Source organism: Anas platyrhynchos, chromosome 9, assembly GCF_047663525.1.
Source record: "Anas platyrhynchos isolate ZD024472 breed Pekin duck chromosome 9, IASCAAS_PekinDuck_T2T, whole genome shotgun sequence".
Classification (NCBI taxonomy): Eukaryota; Metazoa; Chordata; class Aves; order Anseriformes; family Anatidae; genus Anas; species Anas platyrhynchos.
In genome coordinates this window covers 24,616,594-24,641,364 of record NC_092595.1, presented here as the reverse complement: position 1 = coordinate 24,641,364, position 24,771 = coordinate 24,616,594, and the positions used below count along the sequence as shown (strand labels likewise).

The 24,771-nt window shown below is 39.3% G+C and overlaps 1 protein-coding gene across 2 annotated transcripts; it reads right to left on the bottom strand.

Moving 5' to 3' along the window:
* Positions 1–8,356: 8,356 nt before the first annotated feature.
* DIPK2A (divergent protein kinase domain 2A) lies at positions 8,357–22,662 on the bottom strand. 2 transcript variants are annotated; one of them, XM_013109177.5, is made up of 3 exons: positions 21,861–22,662; positions 13,768–14,071; positions 8,357–11,213 (listed from the first exon to the last, which is right to left on the bottom strand). In XM_013109177.5, the coding sequence occupies exons 1-3, from the start codon at positions 22,512–22,514 to the stop codon at positions 10,882–10,884; spliced, it is 1,290 nt and encodes a 429-aa protein (XP_012964631.3). In that variant the 5' UTR covers positions 22,515–22,662; the 3' UTR covers positions 8,357–10,881. The 2 variants fall into 2 exon arrangements, with proteins under 2 accessions (XP_012964631.3, XP_027324262.1); XM_027468461.3 differs by lacking the exon at positions 21,861–22,662 and adding an exon at positions 20,183–20,354.
* Positions 22,663–24,771: the final 2,109 nt, after the last annotated feature.

Here is a 24,771-nt window from a genome sequence, read left to right as displayed (position 1 = left end):
ATTCTTTTTTCCTTTTTAATTTCTCCACTAATTGTTCTGTTCTAATGAAAACCAAGGCAGTATCATTTTTTTTCTTCATGGAAATATTCTTGTTGTACATTGGTTTATAATTAAATTATTAATTAAATATCTATAATTAAAAGATCTTCTACCATAAGGTATTATTAAAATAGAAATTTTATGCACAGAAAATAGGAGTACACAATAGGTTCACCATAGCCTGCTACTGACAGTTAACACACCTGTTATTGTATCTTTTTTAAGTAGAAAAAGAAGTTGGCAGTTACAAGAATATAGTCTAGAATTAAAATAGTTAAATATTACAGCATGACTTAAACAAAATTCAAAAATTAGTTAAATATTAGTGGGTCTCAGTATATTCAGTAAGATAAATGCTACTTCTTTTGTATACTCTTCGCTTAAAAAAAAAAAAAAGGCCTGGAAATATAAGAACATTGAACATTCTCAATCACATTGGAAGAAAAAAAATAAATAAAAGACTTCACAGAAGTGAAAAATAGGATGAATAAGAAGGGTACCAATGATACTTTAGACCCATCAAATTATACTCAATATATATAGTATATAAATTTTAGAAACATAGCCATTTTGATGCCCCTGAATGCATGTAACATTGTTCATAGGAGGTCACATTATTTCAAAGCATTTCTGAGACCTACTCAAAATTACAAAAGCCAAAAGGCATTTGAATCCTGTTGTCTCATTTCCCTCTATGCTTTATCAAAATGTTACCAATGTCAATAGCTACTTACAGGTAGCTGTGATTCATCAATTATCCATCTAATACACATTAACAAGACAACTAGCAAGAACCTAGAAGCCTTTTAAAAAGGCTGGAGAAAGATGGGCCTCAGTTTAATAAATCATTAAATGGTGTAATCTTTGAATTGCAAACATGTGGCCTGAATATGCTGTTAAATAGTTTTCTTGTATGGGAATCATATGAACACACTGTTCAGCTGTGATTTGTTGTGAATTCCTTCTCAGCCTCCATTTTCATTACACCCAGATCATCAGATCCTGGTGGAGGAAAAGTTGCCCAGTGGCCAGACCCAGGGCCCACTCAGAGTAGCTGGGGGGCACCTGCAGGACCTGCAGCTAGCTCCCAAGTTGAATGCTGCTTTCTCTTCAGCTGCAACCTGTCAAAAACACACTGGCTAATGCCTGCCACTGTAGGCTTCCTTTTGCAAGCCACTATTTTGTGTCAAACCGAGCTCAGAAAACCCAGGAACTCAAAAGCATCTTGGAGTTGAAGCATTCTGTCTCTACCTTGCTGCTGCAACTGCTGCAATTACTTATTTTGTTCCCTGAAGGGCAACTAGCCTTAGGCTCCTTAAGAATAAGGAAAAGCATAAGTTCATTCTGGCTCTTGATTGCAAAGCAGAAAATAGTTACCAAAAGGAAATCAGCTGAACAAAAGATCAACATCTACCTGGAACTCAGGGCAATTATGGGCTGCTGAACAGATTTCCTTCTGTGGCCATCTCTCAACTGCCTTTGCTGAGGGACTATTTCAGCAGACATCTTCCCCTCATTGTTTCCTCTTTGGAAGAAACAACTCCTACCATGGTTCACGGTCTTCTAATTATATTTCTTTTATTTTTGCTGAATATTGAGCACAAACAAATCTTAAAAACAGATCCTAACCCCCCAATACCTCTCTTCCTGCAATTCAGCATGCTGCTATCATTGTATGCCAGATGCATATTAACGTTTTTAGCACATTGGGAACAAAAGTTTTTCTAAACGTAATCTCTTATGTCTGGATGACTTTCCGGTGTTTTGTTATTGTTGTTTCTTTTTTTTTTTTTTAAACATGTCTTTCTCCCTGCAATACATGTGAAGTAAGGGGAGTATGACTTACAACCTTGCTTCTATGATGTGTTTTCAATTAGCCCACTTTTCTAACCTAAACAACTACTTTTAGCTATTGCAATGCTTCCTAAATCATTGTATGCACTTGGAAACCATCTATCACCCAGACACCATACTACTAATACCATATGCAATTTACTCCCAGCATGTTAGAGAGACAGAGCACATCACAGAAGTAGGGGGATTTAGGAAGGTACCATGTCTGGACTGTGCTGCACCTCCTTCCCCATGCACACTCTGCAGGGAATCCACCACAAAGCTCTAAAAGAAGGAATGACTTGAGAAATGTTTTTGATATTAATTGACAGCTATAGCAGGAATCAGTTTTTTAACAGATATTTAACTTTAACATACTCCTGTGTTACATCAAGAGTCTTAATCTCACCATAACATCGGGATTGTAAATTATCAAAAGGTATTTTTAGATATGCAAATCTCCTCGATGTCTTTAACAGACAGTCAACTCCTGTTTTTTCACATATCTTCCAGTTACTCACCTGTTCCCACAGCATATGTTTTCCCATATGTCTTGCCATTTCATCCTACAAGTTAGAACTGTCCAAAGAATATTCATTTTCAAAGAACACTGACTGAAAAAAACTATGACATTGACCCACACTATGATATGATCGGTTGTATCAGTCTCCTGATGTAGGATCCCATAGCAGAACAGCCAGAACAGAGTCCTGTGTCTCACAACACTGCACACAGAAGCATAGGATCCTCATGGGACTGCTGTGTTTTACCTTGGTTCATGTTGGTGCTCAGGCTCAAGCTAATCAGGATCTAACATAAGGGCCTTCTTTTTTAACCCAGTATAGAAAAATGACTCAAGCCATACACTTTGTGTACTGTACACCAAACCAAAGACAATATACACTTATTCAAACAGTACTACAAAAGCATATCTGGATCAGGGTTTAAGCTACAAACACTTTGTTACCTGCAAGGCACTAGCAACTGCTCTGCATCGAGCCTAGGCCTAATTAGCAACAGAGAAAGCAAGTTTTAACAACTTGCAATTAATTTTTATGTATTCTCTGAGAATCTCTAAGATGAAAACCATGTCCCTCTAACAAAGTTATCAATTTCTGTTTCCTGATTTCATCCCACATCTATAAAATATCTGCTCTGTATCTTCTTAATTACAAAACCAAACGACAACAAAACTATTTTTGATTTGTTATATGCATATATTTCTTTTCTTTCCTTTCCATGACGCTCGATCGCTCTGCTTGTCTTGGTCACAGTGTCACACAGGTGTGGCATGGTATGGTACCACTGTACCTTGTATGTGGGAGCTGTGTGAATGCTGACAGAACCCCATGTCACACGTGAAACATACCCCAGCGATTTGCCATACAGCAGCAGTTAATTAATCAATAGTATTGCCCGTGGCTTTGATACAAGCTTTTCCATGGCTGGGGCTTTGACAACTCACAGGAACAGCAGTAAATGCAGGCGAGCGAGGAATCCAGAGAGCTGGTGATGAAGGCTTCCCTGCTGCTGAGCCAAGGCCACGTTACAGCACTGCCAAATGCTGCCCTGCCTACAGGAATGCCCCCGTGCAGCTGACACACACAAATCCCAGTCACACCGTTTCTATTTTTCAACAAGAAAAAAATGTGTACCAGCTAAATTCCCACATGATTTATGATGTTCCACCCACCTGGGAAGGGAAGGGAAGGGAAGGGAAGGGAAGGGAAGGGAAGGGAAGGGAAGGGAAGGGAAGGGAAGGGAAGGGAAGGGAAGGGAAGGGAAGGGAAGGGAAGGGAAGGGAAGGGAAGGGAAGGGAGAAACAGTGGTATATAATCTGAGTTATGACATCAAAAATCAAAAACTTGTTCACAGTTTTACTTAAAATAAAAACATGAAGGCCATTAGTCTGTTCCAAATAGCTGGCTATAGATTAAAGAGCAGTACAAGATCAGGTTTTAGGTACTTGCATCAGATCTGCTGATCAAAGTGACTTAGACAAAGGCGACAAAGCATGGAAGTGGCTTTTCAGACTTTTCACAAATCAAATAGATTCATTAAGTAAAACATCAGTCTTTGCTGAGAACTTGGGAGCTCAGTCAGAATTTTGCAATAGTAGCTTAAGCTAAATATATGTACGTATATGCATGTGTAGGTATATACAAATTTCACTTTTACATATTTAAGTAAAATTTGTGTATATATGTATACACTTCTGTATAAAGATACATAATTTGCATAATAATACATGTAAAAAAATAATAGCTATATGATGCTTAAACTTCAGATCTCAGGCAATACAGTCAGTGCAGCGTCCTCATTCTGCCTAGTGAGAACTCATCTGTTAGGCTTTGAGTTTACATAAACATTTTGGTTTGGACAAAAAGTGGGTTCAAAGTGAGTCTCTCAGTCGGCTTCCCACTTCCAGGTGTTGGTTTGCTTTGCAGAGCAGTGTTGGTGCGTGTAAACCAGCTTCCTTGTAGAGCAAACTAAGGCAGAAGCCCCTAGCCATTTGCACACCAATTGCTTTCCAAGCCCTGACAGAGATGTACAAGCTCAAAACGGTAACAGAGCAAACACATCAAAAGATGTTCAGTCCACAGAACAAGGCCAAATTTAGGCTGCAGCATGACCTCAGAGATGCATACAGTGACGATGCAGAGTCCTTGGCAGCAGTGCAGCCTGCCACTCAGCTCCCCCCACTGCTGCCCGGTACCAGGGAGCACACGACCTTCCTGTCCCAGTCACAAAGGCCTCGCAAGATGGCTGGTTTCTTCCAACTGTACTTCATTGTCAGGTGTCTGGATAATACAGTCACACACACATGATAAGCATTAATAAATGCAGACAGATGTTTCCAGAAGCAAAGAGTTTCTACATAACCAGAAAGTGTTTTCTAATAATGTATGCATTTGGTGATGGGGCAGGTATACACCCTAGCAAGTATATAAAACCCTATATAACTAGGTATTGGTCCATACTTATATAGCATAGCCCAGATTGTCATGTTTTAAACCCCAAATACTAGCATGCTTCCACTAGGCAGTTTCCTTTTTTACCTAATTACCACCTACCTGAAAGGAGCGGGGAATGAGATGACCCGAATCCTGTGTTTCGATTGCCAATTCATTATACAGGGGGAAAAAATACAATGTTAATACAATGCAAATTCAATCTATTTATACTATGATTGTGTTTAATAATGATGCTAATAGGATTTAAAAAAATAATATCATTTGTATAATTTTACTACTTGCAGAGAAATAATACCAGCTCTTCTAACAAATGGTGTTAACAGAAACTCTATAAAGTTTTGTATGATATTTGGGGAAAGAAAAGGAAAAAAAAACAGTATGGGAAGTAATTAGAAAAATAATTAGAAAAATATTGTAATGGAATCTGCAAAATAGGCTGTGGAGCACTCTAACAATATGTACAGCTGAGAGGGACTGAAAGGTGAATAGCTGAAGGGATACACAGCTGTTAAACTGTAACTTGTCTCCCAAATTCTGCTTTGTAAACCAGGAAGTTTTTAAACAAAGTGCCACCACCAAACAAAAACCAAGCAAACAAAAATCCCAAACTACACACAGCCAACAGCAAGTCAGAGAACATAAGGCTGCAGCCTGAGAAAGACTCACGTTTTTCCATCTTCCCTCTAAAACTGATGAAGGGACAGTAGCCATATGGTCACATGTACAACTTTTAAATAACAGAAAAATATTAAAAGAGAAAAACACTTTTTTAAAAATAAGCTTATTGATTAATGCACCATGTTAGAACTCGGCAACCATGCAAGATGAGTTTCTAAACTAAAAGCTGAAGTGTGCTTTGTCATATTCACGTTACTTTCTGCATTCGCTGTCTAAATATTCCCCTCGTTCACTGAGAGTGTTGCATGTTGACTGAAAGAGATCCCTAAAAGACAACAGTTCTTAGAAGTCATTAACAACTATACCTGCTTTCCACCAGGCTACAAATTTAGCCTCGGTAAAACAAGCATGAGCACATTAAGCTCAACTATCTCTACAATCAATGCACCTAAACAAATTACTACAGTTGCTCTTGATATTCTACAGGAAGTGGAATAATTCAGCTCGTTATTGGTAACTAAGTTCCTACAGTGTGGCACAGAAGTCAGCAAGTTCAAAGTATTATTGTGATTTTATCATTTCCTCACTCCTCATTTACTTGTGATCTCTCCTGACGCAGTTGGGCCCTTCTTCCCACATTGAAACTGTGAGTTAATTTGCAATAGTAATAGAAGTTTTTAATATAATAAAATGTCAAATCCCCACAAAATAATAATAAAATAATAAAAAAACATATTCTAAGAAAAGACTATTTTCTATTAAGATCCAGGTGACCCAGTGATATATGTATGCACATGTTGCATAGCTAGGTTTTACAAGCATTCTCACTCCAGCCTGAGCAACCACAGAAGGTGAGAACTTCCAGGTCAAAATTAAGTTGCAGTAACAGCTAGCAGCAATGAAATCAGGTGCTTAATTTTGAGAATTTTCAGACATATATTTAGAAAAAAAAAAAAAAAAAGAAAAAAAAAAAGATACTTCACTAAACATTGAAAACCTAATTTCTTTAAAAAAGATAGATTTCTTTAAAAAAAAAAGATACTTCACTAAACATTGAAAACCTAATTTCTTTAAAAAAGATAGATGGCTTCTGTTTGGCTTAGCTGTGATTATACCAAGGATACATTAAATGGATACACGAAGTGTCCATTAGTAATATCAAAAGCTAGAATCTGAATCTGTGGTAAACGTTAAGCATAAACAAAAGCACTATGTTCAAAACAGAAAGACACTATGAAAATTTGACTAAAAGATGGGCTCTTTGAAATCCTGACCTAGAAAAAAAAAAAAAAAAAAGCCTTTTTTTAATCTTATCTGAACATAAGCTGTATATTAAACTGGATATTTTCCTTTGAAGTACATTCTGCTTCCACACTTCTGTTGTCAGAAGACAGGAGTTAATGCACCAACTGCAGAAAACAGCCACATACTTTTAAAGTCAGAACTTTCCTGCTCTGGCCTGAACATGCAAGTCAGTATTTGTGGCAACTGTGCCTTACTCAAGGTTCTTATACCTGTCTAGCACGTAAGCACACGAAACAGGTATGTTTCCATACTTCAAGAGCGGCAACAACAGCCTAATTTGCTGCCAAAAGAACGGCTTCTTCATTGTCCTCCCAACCCCTGCAGGCTGTACCAAGGCATCCAGCAGCCACAGGGCTCTTCTGCATCCAGCAAAAGCTCATTACCACGGTGTGCAGTACAGCTCAGCCTACCACTGATTTTTGCCTGGTAGAATGATAAAACGTTCATAAAAGTCAGTAGAAACATAAAAAGGATGTGATGTTTAGAAATACCCAGCCAAATCTGGAGAGATATGTTTAAAAAGAAGACATCAGCACAGAAAAAGTAGGTATCTTGAAAACACCTCAAAATTAAGCTAGAATTATATAAAGGTCTATTTAAGCTGCTTGTGTAGCTTTGAATGTGATCAGGAAGTAAGGAAATGGCAAACAAAGAGCTTGCTGACATTTAAAGTAAAATTAACAGCAAAACTACTAATGAGTAATCTGGTCATATCAACTGCGTTCAAGACAGTCTTTGTGATAAATCAAAGTAGCACATGAAGTTTAACATATCTCAATGGTCTCACAAGAGAGTATCAGATGATGCTGAAGTATCTGCTAAGAAAGGAGCATGTCTTGAAGTTCAAGGCAAGCAGGATCAAACTGCACCACAGGAACTGTTGAAAAGATGCAGCTGTTGCTCATGTCAGTTTCCTCTTAAGGCTTAATCTTGATTTCTGAGGTAGCTAAAACGTTTACAAGTTTTCATTTGCATATTTGCAGTTCCTGAAGATGTAAGTTGAGGCAACAGAAACACAACCAAAATGAAAACTTGAAGTGATTATGACACTTCCTATTTTTTATAGGCTCAAAAAGTCATGCTCTGGTATCACTGCAGGTGTTAATTTCAAATGCAAATGCTTTCTGAAAAATCCAGAGAAAATAAGAAACATCAGGAATTATGCATACATACATATATATACACATACAAACCACTAAAATATTTTACTTGGAAGACCATGGTACTAGCAATATGAACCATTCCAAATACAAGGAAAAATAAACTCCTCAAAGAGGGAAGACACCAATTTGTTTAATTTAAAAATATTCAATCTTTCAGTTCATTAAACTGGAAGGTATGGTTTAATCATTTTTTTTTTTCAAGAAAATGAGTCCTACGTCTGATAAGCTCAAATAGGAAAAGATTCCTGAGAGATCACTTATGATTTTGATATTATATTTTAAAGAAGGAGGGGAAGAATAATATTCCTTGCTGTTGTCACTGTTGACTATGGAGCACTTACAATAACAGTTCAATGCATCTTTTAACACAGCCTGGACTAAGTCTATCTTAAACAAATGACATCAGAAAATAAATAAATTAGATGAGATTCTTAAAGTATTCTTTATTAATATCATTAGAAGTTGCAGAAACAACTTTCTTGTAATATAAAGGCACAGGGAGACAGTTTTGATAAAATATTCCAATCAAACAGTAACTTACAGTACAAAAGGACAATTGTAATGCACATACAAACCCCAAACATCTCATTCAAAAATAGTTCACCGTGTTCATTAATAATAATGGGCAATGACTAAAAATATAAATTGTTATCATACAATAAATATCTGATAGGTGCAAACTGACCAAGATTTATTGCTCTCCGTGTTTTCCCTGTAGTATTTTTTAAAATTCCAAATTCCTTTTACAATTGGCTTTAGTAACTTGTTTCTGAGGGAACTGAACCCCAAAGCAGATGTGATAGGACATTCTGGCAGCTACAGAAATGCCTCAAGTAGTAATGAGAGCTGGCAGTGTTTGTTTTTTCTAAAACTTTAACAATCATACTCCACTCACTCACTGGGAAATGTGCTGGATGGTTAAAAAAAAATATATATATCAATTTTAGTGATAAGTCAAGGCTTTTATGGTAGGGTAGCATTACCTAGCTTTATTCTAGTTTCTTAAATAAGTAGATTTTATGACTAAAAAAATCACACAAACACATTCTCTGACAGTATATGCCAGAGCAAGTATGTAGGACAGTTCTCAAACAAGGGGAGCGTAGAAATGAAAATTAAAACTTGCCTTGCCTTAATCCTCCAAATTCAGAAAACAAGAGCTGGTGCACATTAAACTATATATGCAAAGATGATGAAATGAGAATTTAGAAGTCTAAAATATCCTTAATATAGTCATCTAAGAAATCAAAGTCACACCACATCTTTATATGGCTGCACTTTTTGAGAAGGAGCCGCGAGCTTGCTATTTTCCTCACCTTGCACTTGCAACAATTTGGTAAAGCAACAGTTTCCATCAGTCTTCTGATGCAGTATGAACTGCATAGACTTGGCTCTTGAAATTAGCATACACACTATCTTACTCAGAATCTTTAGTTTGAGTGAAATATTGTTTTATGCACACATTTAAGAAGTGTTAGCTTTCTTCATTATTGTTACCAGAAATAATATGCATACATTTCCTTAGAGCATTGTTTTATGTGTAAGACTTGAGGAAAATGAAGCATTTTAGTAGTTAAATAATTGAGAAGTAAGCTTTGAAGTGAGATCTTGTAACAGTAACTGAGGTTTTTAAAAAAATGTTATTTATCAGAAGACATTCAGATTTACACAGACCTCAGTAAGTCAGTTTTAACTGTACTGGGAATAGTCAAACTTTGTTCAAGAAGAAGGTGTCTGGAGTGTATAGTGTTTAATCATTTTAGCTGGTAAACTAAAAGATGAATATTCAGTAAACTTGACTAGACTTTAATTCAGCAGAGTTGGTAGTGATGCAAAAACAAGTTGCCAGTCTTCTACACTTTTATTCAAATTAGGGTTTTCTCCTAGTATAAGAGCATATCTTTATAAGTTCTGCAAACAGTAAGCAACTACCAATGAAATTTGAATTCTGAGAATTATTAGCTTCACTACAGCACAGTATTTTTACCTCACACTTAATTTAGGAACTAGTAAACAAAACCATTTTCTTTGGTTAATGCTCAACTACACTGGAGTAGTGAATTTTTTTTAATCAAGCTCCTATCCCCAATTTAAATTCATACAGAACTTTTTATCTTAGTCTCTCCTTAATTCTCAAATAATCTCTATTAAATGAGAGTTTGCTCATACTGCAATTTCCTGCTGAACAGTCGTGTGTGTACTGGCATGAAGGATAATGTAATTATTGTACAAAAATTTTTAAGTCTTATCTCCAATAGCAGAACTACAAAAGACATCAAATGAATTCAATATGAATGAATTCAAACAACATTTGAGTTTATGATGACCTTAAAAAAAAACAACACACACAATACCTAAGTACAGTTAAATACAGTGTAAAACCCCCTAAAATTAGACAGTAAACGTGGGAATCCTGCACTCACAGTAGGAATGTACTGCACAGCATTAACATGAAAGCCTGTTAAATTTGAAACAATGCAGACAGCTATATTTACCTGTAAGTAAATGCCACTTCAAGGTGTTTAAACAAACACAAAAATGAGACAATGATGTCATGAAAAAGGCCTCTAAAACAGACCATCACTCTAACTTGACTCTCCAAGTAAGAGCATCAGCTTCACAGAACTGTGATACCAATGCAGTTTTATGTAAAGTACCCTTTGACACACAAGCTGTCAATTAAGCTATCACAGTCATTTTTGACCAACTCCCTTGTAAATAGCTAAGGAGAAGAGTCAATAGTAGCTCAAGTTTTGATTCAGTAAGTACCTTGTTTGTTTCCAAAGGAACATTATAATACCATAAAATCTTATTTTTATGGTACTTAGAAAACTGATAAACTAGTTTCACTTTATTTTCTCTTTTGAACACGTAAGTTCAAGACTTCATTTTCTATGAGTCTTTGCAATAGTGTTTTAGCCAGTGTTGCAAGAAGTTTTCCCTGTGGACTACCTCACATTGTTACTGAGTTGTGCAAGGTATTCACGCAGTTCTTTTGCAGCTTGGAATCTGCCGTATCGCTTCTTTGGGTTGGCACACTCATCCAGCAAGGCTTCGAGGCGGCCGTCTTTGGCAATCTCAGCGGGGGGGTCATGAAGTAGTCCTCCAGAAGTGCCACGCCACGTGGCATGTCTTGATAAAAGGTTCTGACAAATAGCATAATAATTGTGGTCCACAGTGACACGAGCACAAAGAATCTCTTTTGAGAAGGACAGACAAGCTTCTTTATCACAGTCATCAAATTTGCTTTCATACCATACATCCCAGTTTTCAGGTTTATCTGTGAAATATAAGATGACAGTTAAAAAAAAAAAAAGGCAAGAGGAGAAAAGAGCATATCTGCATCTGAATATAATCAGCAGCTTGATACACAGAAAACTAGTGCTATTTAAGCTATAAACCAGCTCTGTTTAAAGGCACTCTTAAATAAATGTTCCAGTTCCCAAGATTTCACCTGACAGTTTGATATGCCCATCTGCTGAAATGGTTCTATCACTACAAAAATAAGGGCCAGAAAGAAAATAAAATAAATAACTAAAGAGAAAAGAACAAAAAAATAGCAAATAAAACAGAAGAAATCCAAATTCATGTACATACCCAGAAGGAAAAATGTAGCACAAACAACTACAAGAGAATGATTCGCAGCTGGAGTTGAGAGAAAAAACAAGCAAGCAAAATGATTTATTTTAGCAACAGTTAGATTTGGTTTCTCCAGATGCCTGGGAACTATAACATTGGCAAGTGGTCTACCAAACCACAAAAGAAAAAAAAAAAACACTGCGAATTAATTGACATAAAGGTCCAGTCTCTTACTTTAGACACAGTAGTAACTAAAAACGGTGTATACAAAAGCTTACTTATTACATATAAACTATTCATTTTTACTTTTTTCTTCAAAAATCAAAACAGCATTTATGAACATGCAGAGACATTTCTTTACATATATTTTTAAAAGTATAAAAATTTGAAGGTACAACTAGTGGTCTTATCATAAAGTTTGCTTTAACTGAAAACGAGATTCACAGGAATTATCTCGGTAACAACTGGTAAGCGGTAACTACAGATGTGCCTTTTAAGCGCTAACTACTAACGTCCCCTAGTTTTGTAGATCTCTTTGAGCAATGTGATATACAAAGAAAAACCTCCCCGGTGCTTGGTAGGCTCTGAGCTATTACTGTACTCACTCATGTGCACTGAAAGTCAGTGTTGAAAAAAAAGAAACCGAGGAATAATTGCTAAGCTATGAAAATACCATGTAAAACTCGTGCAATGAACAGCATGCCTAAAATGAAGAAAAGGCCAGCATTGCAGGAGAAATTGGAAAAAGGCTTAAGCAGACTCAAATATAATCTACCACATGAAGTGAAATTAGTTATTACTGTACAGTGCAACTGGACAGTGTGCACGTATTCAAGTATCTAAATAGGCACATTAATCATTCCAAACAGATTGTTTAATCAAACTTCTCAGGAGATTAACGAAATCAGCATTAAATGTCAAGCTTATATGACAACTGAGAAATTCCTTGTCATTTGTTTTGTTTTCTGATTGCTAGATTACAACTGATGCAGCAAAACCCTAGTTAGAGCCAAATTAGTCTGCAAATTAGTCTGAGAACTAGACAACAGATGTAAGACACTTCCAGCATTCAGCTTATACAAGACGCTAATTGCTACTATTCCATGCATGCATCAGCTTTTTAATAGTTCATTTGGTCATCTGTGACTGAGCAATTCAGACACGCTAGAAAGATTAAGTTCTACTTAATATTATTTTAAGTTGGAAAAAACTGAAAGTTCAATATTCATAGACACACAAATGAAGTAAACATAATCAATATCCAGTACATAAAAAGTTTTTCTTGGTAAATTCATATAATTCAGTATATTTTCTATCTACACACTTCTCTATAACTATGTATCCTTTTTTTTTTTGTTGGTGGTGGTGTTATACTTGCACATCTTCACGGAGCTTAGATTAAAATTAATTTAGTAACACAGCATATGAAGTATATTTGCAAGGCTTGGAAAAAAAAAATCCATTCACCCAAAGCAAAGTGGAATCGCTTGGCTTACTGCCATAAAATTCTGCAGAATCTCAGATTTCACATTTAATGTCTCCAGCCCTTAGGTTTGTAAAGTTTTCCTTATAAGCTCAAAAGGAGTAAAAACTCATGTAATGCCACTTCATCAAAAGATCTCTACTACTGCTTTTATATTCAGCAGAAAGATGAACAAGTTCTTGCTATTCCTACATGGAAGCAGCACTAAAAACTAAAGTTATCCAACCCTTCAATTCCATTATTACAGAGCACCGATGTGAATAGTTGAAATAGAGGCAGGCTAGGAAAAACTACTGGAAAAAAGGCAGCAAGACTGTCTTGTTATCAGCAAACAAAATGCCAAGACTTCCTTCTTACAGGCATCGGAAAAGCCAAAAGGACCCTATTTCAGCTGAAGCAGGCAAGTCGGCCAGCCAGCCCATCTGTCTATCTATCCATCCATCTGATTGCCTAAGTCTGTCCTGAACTTCTCATCCCACCCCCACCCACAGAGACATTTAAACAAGATTACTGAGATTAACAGGACATGTAAATCAAATTCAGGTAAAATCAGAGCTTCATAAATTTGACAAATTGGTTAAGCTAATTAGTAGTGTAGTTTTAGAAGAAAACTGATTAGTTTGTTAACTAATATTTTACTTGTGAAGCCAACAAAATGTTTGGTTTTTGTTTGTTTGTTGTTTTTTTTTTTTTAGCACCTACACATACTTTTAATACAGTGCTCACAGAGAAAGAAGCAAGAGACACAGAGGCGAAGTAAGAGAAGACTTACTCTGTCTGATTAACCTTTTGTCTGCTACCAGAACATTTTCTGCATCCACAATAATCACTTTCCCATCTCTTGGTCCAACTGCAAAGTTGTCAAAGCTGACATCAAGGAGGTAGAGTGCAAATTCAAAGTCATTATTTGTCAGCTGCTCAGCTATTTCCATTAATTGCCAGGCCAGATCCACTCGTTTCTCCCAGGGTGCATGGAAGTAACTCCACAGCTCTTCTCCAACGTAATTGACAGCCACCATTCTTCCACATGCTCCTAAGTACTTTGCAAACGGCCACCCCTCATCAGACGGAAAACTCTAGAAATAAAAATAAACATTTAAAGTTTTCATTAATACAGAACAGCTTGCACTTGAACAGATTGTTCGATAGAATTTAGAGAGAAACACCTGTAAACGTACATCAATACTAGCAAAAAATAATTTCCACATACCTCTAAGTTTGGAAGGGAAAGAAAAACAACACAAAATATATTTATGTGAGCAAAATGCATTGATGGACTACTGAAGAGGAGGGCGTGAGGACCTGAGGTAAAATACATGTGTTGAGCTTGTCACATACGTTACGTACATACACAGACGCACACTCTTCCATCAACTATGTTTATTTACTGGTGCTTTATACATACCTGCTGCACTAAAACAAGTACACTGCCTGAAAAGTTGTTTTTGCTGCATTTTAGCACACCTTAGTGCAATAAATCAAAGTGCTACAGCAACAATACCTACTCTTTGTATTTAGGTATGATTTTGGACCACCCTACTCCTTTTGTCTTCCACCCCTCTCATTTCCTATATTCCAGTCCCACTCTGTTTGCCTCTCCTCCCAAACACAAGCAGGTGAACACAACCAAGGCCATGCTCCCACGGTAAGGGAAGGGGTATATGTTCCTCCCAGTCCAGACACATCTATTTCCATCTCCTCCTGTGTGCCACCAGGAGGGCAGCACAGCTGGTGCTTGCCGGGCTGATGCTCAGCTGTACCAGCAGCCAGAGGTAGCACCCATCACATTGTGCTGCTGCTAGAAAGGGGACAGAGGGAGGCCTCCACAGCCAGGTACAGGGGACAGGACTGCTCCTTTTCATCAGCAGCAGGGATTTATGTAATGGCTTAAACTGAATTTAAACAGTGTCAGTCACCAAGGCACACTTACCTCTGAACACATCTATTACACTTCCTGCATTGAGTATACCAAATTTCATTTTGAACAAGAAATTCTTGGATCAGTTTTGTTTCTTTAGAACCGAACCTCCCAAACAGTACCAGCAAAATATCCCCATACTGTACTGTTACACAGATATATTTGTAACACCGTGGCAATAAAAAGATCTTTTGACAAGAGGAGTACAGGGAATCCTGCCAACATCTGCACATGTATAAACAACATCTCTGTGCTGGCTCCCTTCCAACTGGCATGTAACAGCCACATCTACACTTCATTACCCACGCCAGCAGCCGAAGAAGGGGATAAAAATATGTTCAAGTGCCCTATTCAGCAGTTTTACATTCACTCGGTGAATTTGACAAGAATATCAATTGAAGCGCAGGTCTCGTCTTTTTAACGTTTTTCACTATTTTGAAAGTATATTTCTGATTAAAATTACAACTAACTTAACAGGATGATTTTTTTTTTTTAAATGTATTACAATTTTGAAAGCCACTAAGACATGAACACAAAATTGTACGGTTGTTAAACATGGTTTCCACAAACAAACTGCTTTTAGAAACAAAAAAGCTTAAGAGATACCAGCCTAAAATCCCACTCTTCTGTACAGTAATGGACAACATAGTTCTTATTTTAATTCTCAAAATATTAGTAGCATAAATATTTGATCAGATCATTTTGTACTTCAATATGCCATTTGAAGAGTTACAACTTTGCATTTGACACTTAAGATCAAAATTATCTTCTTGCTCACAGTCAGAAAAATCCATCTGATAAATGAATTTGCAATTCTGATACACCAACTAGGATTTTCTCTGTGAATATACACACAAATGTCATGGAAACCATGGACAATTACGCTTTTAAGTGTTTAATAATACAGTAATGTACAAGAAAAGCTACAACTATGTAAGTTTTCCCTCATTAAAATTATCATCTTTATTCAATAAGCAATATGGATAATCATCTAACAGAAAGATGGAAAACAATTAATACAACAGAACTCCTGTGACACTGTTCCCAGAGTCACGTACACCAAAAAGTACTTTTGGTGCCCTAAATAGAGTAGCTACAAGATGTCTCAGCAAGCAAGCCTTAAAACCCTAAACAAACCCTGTCAGAGGGACAAAGGACACTTTGTTCCTAAGGAATAATACCACACTTAGGTCTTTAAAAAAAAAAAAAAAAAAGATACGCTGTAGTCTCAGTCTCGGAAGAAATATTGAGAATTAATAGGATGAATTTATCATTTCACCCAAGCATAAAACACACTATTAATGCATTTGTCTTCCTGACTTCCATCTGTCTAAACATGAGAAGACAGACAAGTCTGCCACTGGTTTTGAACGCTCAGAGCTGTGAACTAGATTGTGCAGGAAAAACTGAGCAGCTTGAAGCTGGTAAGGCCTATTGTAGCTTGCAGTAACACAGAAACGCTTGCCATTAGACACGTGAAAGAATAATAGTTTATCATAATGAAGCATATAATTCACCTTAATAGTCAAATCCAAAGGGAAAAAACAGCACAGCTCATGACAATTGGCATCTTTGGGCTATTGTTCCACTGTATCATCTCAAAAAACTTTTCATTTTCAAAACTACTCTAGAAGATGTCACTACCAATATTTATATAAAGTTGAGTTCCATGTTAAAACCACAAAGAACTACACCTTAAAGATGATGAAAGGTAAAAAATATATGCAAATATGCAACACCCAAAGAAGACTGCTTGCAACTTGTCATGCCTCTAAAGGAACTACCTCTCCACAACACACTTGCTAAACTCATCTTACTAATCTCTGTCTGCCCAGGCACAAGCTGGCACAGCAAGTAGAATTTAAATAATATGCTCTTCCTCAAAAGGAAAAGAGTTAGTTCTCACAGAGCACTGTTGATTCTGCAGTGCAAACAGAAGAAGGGCTGCATTAGTCACCAAGGCAAATAAGTCGAGCTCCAGAGCCACGCAGGCTGGGAGAGCAGATTTTACTGGGAAACTTTTCAGATGTAGAGGAAGTTAAAAAGCATACACTAGAAACAGATGTTTTCTTTTGTAAGATCTGAACTGATCCTTTTTAGAAGATCTAATGTATTATATTATACATTAGGCATAATATATAATACATAATGTATTATATATTATAAGATTTAATGTATTTGTGAATGCAAGTGTGATGAAAACCATTTCATTCTCAACTATACCAAATTATTTAATATTTCTGAAATTCCCACAGAAGTTGAGCGTTTGTGCACCTGCTGTGTTTGCATAGGCTATATAGACAGATAGCCTATACATGCAGGCACACAGTGAAGAGCACATTTTGTTTCACTGAAATATTAGTAATCGCATTGAAACCAGGTTCCTTTCATTTACTCGAATTCAATTTTCGCACATTTCTACCAGTTACTGGCTTAATTTACATACCATGGAAAAAAACACACAGACAATCCTACATCTAAACCCTCTCAGAAGATGCTCAATGATCAAGCTGAACACACTTGAACTGTAAACGGTGTATTTCATAGTTTCACTAGAAAATGTCTTTTCTTCAAGGAAAGGGATGAATGCAAGAAGATTTAATGCAAGAATCTTAGTGAAGAAAATTGAATGTTGTGAGTGGCTGTTACCCATTCACACTATTTTGTAGCCCACGCAAGTTTGTTCAGAGTAAGTTTGCAACAGACAATAATCACTATCTATTTCTAATCAGTGATGAGTCTGGAATGCATCACTGCAAAGAATTGGTAGCAGAGATGGCCTGCCCTTTTTTCTGAAGGAAATTTGCAAAATGTGGGAGACTAAAACAAAGCCTCACTTCCATACTGCAGGGAAATAAACCACAGCCTCCCTCCTACATAGATATACTAGAAACAATTGGACAATACGGGCATTTCAGTGTTTGGTATGCAGGTGTAATGCGTGTGAGCGCATATGCGCATGCTTCAATGGATCTTTAAATTTGAATAATATAGGAAATGGCAAGTGATTAAAAAAAAAAATCAAATCAACTATAACAAGTAACAAGTAACTAAGTAGCAACTGGTCTCAGGCAACCAGGTTTTAAACTTTTTCATACAAATCAGGTTTTAGTATATCCAAATGTTGAAGACTTTCCTCTAAGTACTACCTGGTATCTCTATGACCTGGGAACCAAATCAAGTCCTACAAGTCCATATAGGACACACAAGGTAGTGTGGGTAAGTGCCCTGAAACCTCTATTTGGTATTTAACATAATAATTATCGGTCAGAAACACCAAAATTGAATCATGGAGAAAGCTTAAAAGGCACCAAGCACTAAAACTGAATGGCATTCTACCACTGTATTTAGACTAGAGCTACAGAAAGCCTACTGCTAGAATTGCTGCATGATAAAATAAATAAATAAACGAGAAACCCAAGGCAAGAAGAATTCATTTCTTACTGAGTTATGTATGGCTTGAGGAAATAACTCATACTGAGTTAGGTACAGATCAGAAAAGTAATTCTCTAAAACAGTACTAATTAATTAAACTAATTAGTTAAACTAATACTTCACACAGTCCATCTTTTACTGTTTGTCAGATGCCAATTATTGATCTTACTGGAACAAAAAGTAGTAAAAAAAAAAAATAAAATAATGATGACAGAGAAATTGGAAGAATGTTATGTGGCAACAGACTATTCATGGAGAGCTACAATACCCGGAAAAGAGATACAGCTGGTCTGTACACAAGGAGTAAGTGATGATCAGAAGCTGAAAGAATTAAGCTATTAAGCTTAGGTATTTAGAAACCTTAATGTACATCTGAGAGCAGAGCAATGAATTACACAATGTATGCAATGCAGAAATACAGTTATATTTCATATAGGTCTTGGAATTGTTATTAGAGCTGGAAAAATAATTGTCTTTGAGACTTGTAGATTATATATGCAATAAATACATTCACTATTATTCCTTTACAGAATCTCATAATAGAGATTCTGCAGAGAAAACACAACCTTGATAAAAGCTACAGTTGGAGAAAAGGCTGCATTAATGCACTCTGGCTATAATTCACAACCACCTTCTATAGCTGGAAACAAAGACAACAATATTACTTATAAGTACTTTGTTTACTTTTAACAGCAAAGTTTGTGTAGACTTTTCTTTGAAAGCAACACAAATATACTAAGAAGCAGTTGCCTTTACTGTATGAGAGGATTATTTGAAACAGGAAGGAAAACCCCAAACTTGTCAGAAGTTAAATCTTAAGCACCTACATGTTGAGCTTAAAATACAGATAGATAGATAAAGAATAAAACCCTCGCGTGTAGGTTGTTTGATTCCAAAGTGAATTCAGATTAAAAATGTGGAAGGACGTAAGTACTAACTAGTTTGGTGAGATTTTACAAAGTAAAAATGATGCTTTAACACACAGAAAAGATATAAACTGTACCAAATAAAAATGCAGCTGTCCTTCCATTTACTTCATGAAGTAAAATGCCAAAATAGGTTGAATTCTTCACTGCGTACACTTATGGAACTGTTTAACAAGTGTGGATAACGAATGTTAACAGGAAAGCTATTAAAATACAAGTACTGAATTAGGATTGCAGTAATTTATACCAAACTGTTTTTTGATTTGCCTTCTTTTTTTTGTAACTACTGTCCATAGCCTTGTAACAGAAAAATACCATGCTATCATACCAGGTGAGGTTAAAGCCCCACCTGAAAAACTTACTAGCGGAAAAGCTTTTGTGACCATATGAAATTTGTAAGCACCACCACTTTAGGACTATCCATATTCCAAACAGGCTTCAAGGTAAAATCCTAATCTTCAATAAAAATCCATATATTACTAGCTCTAGTAGATGATTAAAGTGACTTTTTCAGCCAAATACCAGGCTTTAAATTCACTGTCTACTTATATTTGGTTGCGCCTATGCATTGATTGACACAGAACTTGAATGCACTGAGCACCAAGAGTTTAGAAGTTATGTCCACGTCTAAATCAAAACTTCCATTCACGACTGTTTAAAAGTCACAGCAGTGCTTCACGAAAAGCTCACAGCAAAAAAGGCAGTATTTTTCCTTGTACTTACTGGTACCAAAGAGAAGTACCAATTAAATACACCAATTTTATTTTTTTTTTCCTTGTAATTAAAGTCTGATTCTTCATGTGACATCATGCAGGCTTCCATTCTTAGAAACAGATAATTTTTAGAAGAAGCCTCCAGGTCTCATTTGCACAACAATGTATTTCCTGCAGTATGGCGAGGGCACATACCTTAAGATGCTTCACGTATCTTGTGTACAAGCACAAGCAAGCATCAGTATCCAGTTATCACTTCTGAACAGTAACTTCTCCTCTCAGACAGTATCTTGCATCTTATAAAGCTGCATAACAGAGAATTATCCATCCCTTACATATCCGTCTGGTAGAGGCTGAGAAAGGAGTGCTGTGTTACATAAATGTGGAAAATTAATTCAGGTTCACATAGGTCAGGTATTTCATTCCCAATCAAGGGAAGACATTCAAGCCTTCGTTACCCATTAGTGAAGTTTCCAAACACTCTTCTGGAGAACACATTAACTTTACAAGTTCTGCAATGCACAAAGCTGGTCTGCACTTCCCTCAAAATGCTTTCCAAGCTATGTTTATTCATCCCAATTTCCAATACTCTGCAAAACACTTTTGATTTGATTAGAGGTGCCAGAATTTGACTACACTGCAGATCAGTAAAAGCTGCCTTCCTTCCCACCAATCTGACCTGCTCTGATGGGCAAAGCCCTTGTTAAGTTCTGCATCCAAAGACTTTCATCACTTAAACAAATTTGCCTGAAAGCCTCAGGGCTCGTCCACACCTTATCAAGGAGATGACAGGAATCAGCCAGTGCTGCCTGCTGCCTTTCAGGCGCCCCGCAACAATAAGCAATGTCACTCTGCCACAAGCTTTGTCCCTAAAGGCTGCAATATCCCAACAAATTTGGAAGAAACATACAGAGCAATTTTGAAGCCACCCAGATATACACTCAGTATTCTGGAACACGTGTTCAAAACCTAAACCGTAAGCTGTATGAACCACAGCCAAAACAAACCGATTCTCAAGAAGTTTCCAAATATACTCAGCAAAGCAAAGAAATTCTAGTATTCTCATTTATGTGGAGTTTCCTTATTCACAGTGCTCTGGAGCAACATTAGAGCAGAACAGAAGCGACACACTGTACCTCCAGCTCTGCTGAGAAGTCAGCTGGGAACTTTGCAAACAAACCCCAAGAGCAGTGTGTAGAAGGCTGAAGGCACACTAGCCAAAAATGTTTTTAAATTAGTATAGTTCATAAACACACTGTCTAGAAATAAATCTATAGGTGAATCTGCTGGAGGTCAAAGCCCACAGCAGTAGAAATTTGGGCACTGGAAATTTCTTGGCCTTCTCCCTAGAGAAGCAGCAGATGTTCATGACTGCAATCATGCAGTGATGCTCTCACATGTATTTGCAAATACTCTTTTGAACAAAAGAATTGGATAGAAGCAAGGACGGCTCCGTAGCTAGACAGAACAATGCTGAACCCAAACTTACACTCAGCACGCTTGTAGTTACCCCAGCAGCATTGGGCACTGAGATGTACAGCCTGGCGAAGCACTGCCCAGTGTGAAGAGATGTGTGAGGGGAGCAGCAAGCGGTGCCACAGAAGACAGCGGTCTAGTGTAAGCTTTTAGATTAAAAACCTGAATAAACCCCGAAATTTAGAACGTACTGTAAATCTGCCTACCAATTTGCCATCAGCCCCCTTAAAGGATATAAAACGTGTCACTGCAGACAAGGCACGCTGATCTGGGGCTCCTTTTAGGCACCAACCTTTTAGGCTGCGACCCCCCCCCCCCCTTCCCCGGCCGGGGGAAGGCCCCGGGGTCGCAGAGGCACGGGGGGCACGGCCGCGGGGGGCGCCCCGAGGGGACCCACCTGCAGCACCAGCGGCTCGGGGTTGAAGGCGAGCGTGATGAGCAGCTGCATGCGCTCCGAGTCCTTCAGGTTGCGCAGCAGGAAGCTGCCCGAGTCCTTGGTCTCGGCGTAGCGGCGCACCAGGCGGTCGAGCAGGCGCTGCGAGGGGCAGTGCACCAGGTCGGACCAGCCCTCCACGGCGTCGGGGGTGAGCAGCCGCACGTCGCCGTTGAGGCTGGCGAACTCGGTGGCGTGCAGGGCCTGCGGGAGGTCGCAGCGGCCCCTGCCGGTGGCGCGGCGGCAGATCTTGGCGTCGATGTCGGCGAGCTCCTGCGCCGAGCCCAGGCGCTTGAGCACGACGCGGCGGCTGCCCTCGCGGGGCTCCCCGTAGCGGGCGAAGTACACGTTCTTGACGTTGAAGAAGTCGAGGAGCCGCAGGCGGCCCCAGCTCTCCAGCCGCAGCTGCCCGTTGAGGAACTTGCGGCACCAGCTGGTGCCCCAGCAGGCCGGGCACTTATTGAGCTGCAGGAAGCGCCGCTCCGCCAGCTCGTTGCGCTGCAGCGAGGCCAGCAGCGAGTGCGTGTTCAGTACCAGCGCCGCCGCCAGGCTGCCCAGCACCGCCAGCTTCACGTAGCGGTACAGCCGCCCCAACTTCAGCGACACCAGCCGCAGCATCGTCCCGGCCCGAGCCGAGCCGAGCCGAGCCGAGCCGAGCCGGGCCGGGCCGGACCGCGGCCCTCCCGCCCACCCCCCCCGCCTTCCCTCAGCCCCGCCGCACCCGCGCGGGCCGCCTCAGCGCCCGCCCGCCCGACGAGCGGCGGCCAAGTTACTGAGGGGACGGCGGGCGGGGGAGGGCAGCGGGGGGAAGGCGCGGGGGGCGGCGCCAGCAGCCCGCCGCCACGGCAGGGCACGCCCACGGGGAGGGGCCGCGGCGCCGCCGTCGCTGAGGGCCCCCCTCCCGCCGCCGCCGCCACCGCCTCTGCCGCCGCCTCGCCCCGCCCACCCGCGGAGGGGGCGGGGCCTCGGAGGGAGAGCGGCGGCCGCGGCAGTTGGCTGCACGTGACGCGTGCCCGGTGTACGCGCTCCTGCCCGGGGGCGGGGCTCGGGGGGGCGGGGCGGTACCCGCCTCCCGTCAGGAGATGGGGGCGGAGGGGCGGGCGGGGTAGCCGCCATGTCGTTGGCTGCCGCCGTCCACCTGGTCTCCGGGTCATGGTGAGGGGAGGTCAGAGATCGTCAGCCGCCCTTAACGCGACCCCCCCTCAGCTCCCGCAATCGCGGTTTCCATCGCTGCCTGTCACGACACCGTCCCGCCTGTCACGACGCTGTCCCCAGCCCGTCACGGCGGCACCACGGCTCGGCGCTGCCCCTCAGCGGCGGCTCGGCCACGGCTCTCCCTGAAGGGACGGCGGCGCGGGGTGGTGCCCGCCGTTGCCCCTCGCCACTTTTCCTCACAGAACGACGCGGGGCCCCGAAACTCCTCACGGCAGTCCGGGACTGGCCGGGTCCTCCAATCTGTGGCTGAAAAGGGGGCGACAGCCCGTCTTCTGCGCTCCCCAGTCACTACTATACGTACATACATACATACAGTGTACCCTAACTCAGGTCTTTACCATGGACACACTGATCCTGAAAGCTGAGCTGATTTTTTTCTGGATATAAACTCCAATCTCAGTAGACAAACATGGTCAGCCTTCTTTACACGCTGGTAGTGGTTTTTTTCATCTACCAATACTTACTGGAACTTGTCTATTAAATCACTAAGAAATCCAGATATAAACAAATATATTGAATTAACATTTAGTTATACATTGCTTACTAGATTCTTATTTCTCAAGCTTTCTTAATTGGATATAGGGAAACAGCTTGATTCTTCTGAATGTTAACAGAACAGTTTAGTCTTTTCTAGATGAAAACACCATTTTACATACAAAGAAGCTATTAAATACTTTAACTAATACTTTTTTTCCAGAAACAATGTAGTGCTCTTAAGGCCTTTTGCATTGTAAATCCATAAATAAATATGCTGCTTAAAAAAAAAAAAACTGCTCTGAGCTATATAAAAGTTGCTAATATTTCTGGTTTTGTTGGTATTTGTAGGAGACTTTGGGGATACTTGGGATACTTTCTGAGGGATTAAGGAAGGTAGAGGCTGCCTTTTTATACAGTGTGGCTGTAATTCAGACTTACATATTTTGCTTAAGGCTGAAAGGTAAAAAAGTAGAGGCAGAGTTACTAAGGAAAAGCAAAGGAGGAAGAGCACTTGATAACAAAAATAATTTTTTGGGAATGATATATGGAGCTTGTAATTTAAAAAGCATGATTTGTGAATGAGCCATTTCAAGAGGGGAGGGGAATCCATTTCAAGGTGCAGGGGAATGCAAAACAAACTAGATCATGCACTATAATACATGCACTTCAAATTCTGTTTTTCTAGAGTTGCTTTCTTCTGACTAAGTTCAAAAACTACAGTGTTTTTCCTGTGAAGACTTCATTATATATGACAATGTAATTCATCAAATATTCCAGTGACTAGAATGAAAATGCAGACCATCAGTGCAGAGCAAGTGCATGAAGATCTCTGATGCACAGCAGGTTAGTTTAGTCACACAGGTCTTTGCAGTAGATCAGCAGTGAGGTCTCGTTTTGCTGTGTGTTGTGAAGCATCATTCTAACAGTTTCCTGTTATTGCTAGTTCCATATATGGGTTTTTTTTTTATGCCTTCCATCACAATCTCATGTTGGAGTTATGCATAGACCTTGAATGTAAGTGGACTTTTTTTTTTTTTTTAAACTAGACTCATTCCCACATTCAGTCACATAATCATTTTGCCACTTTCTAAATAGGGATAGCTGCAGCTTTAACCAGGCAAGTCTGAAAGACGTGCTCAAAAGAACAACTAGTGCAAGTTCTGCACATTTATAATCAGAGTTC

What these genes read in the sequence shown, in the direction of transcription:
- DIPK2A (XM_013109177.5), bottom strand. Translation starts at nt 22,514, where the DNA reads ATGCTGCGGCTGGTGTCGCTGAAGTTGGGGCGGCTGTACCGCTACGTG. An exon ending in CCGAGCCGCTGGTGCTGCAG is followed by an intron (nt 14,072 to 21,860) that starts GTGGGTCCCCTC and finishes TTTTATTTCTAG; the next exon opens with AGTTTTCCGTCTGATGAGGG. An exon ending in CAAAAGGTTAATCAGACAGA is followed by an intron (nt 11,214 to 13,767) that starts GTAAGTCTTCTC and finishes TATATTTCACAG; the next exon opens with ATAAACCTGAAAACTGGGAT.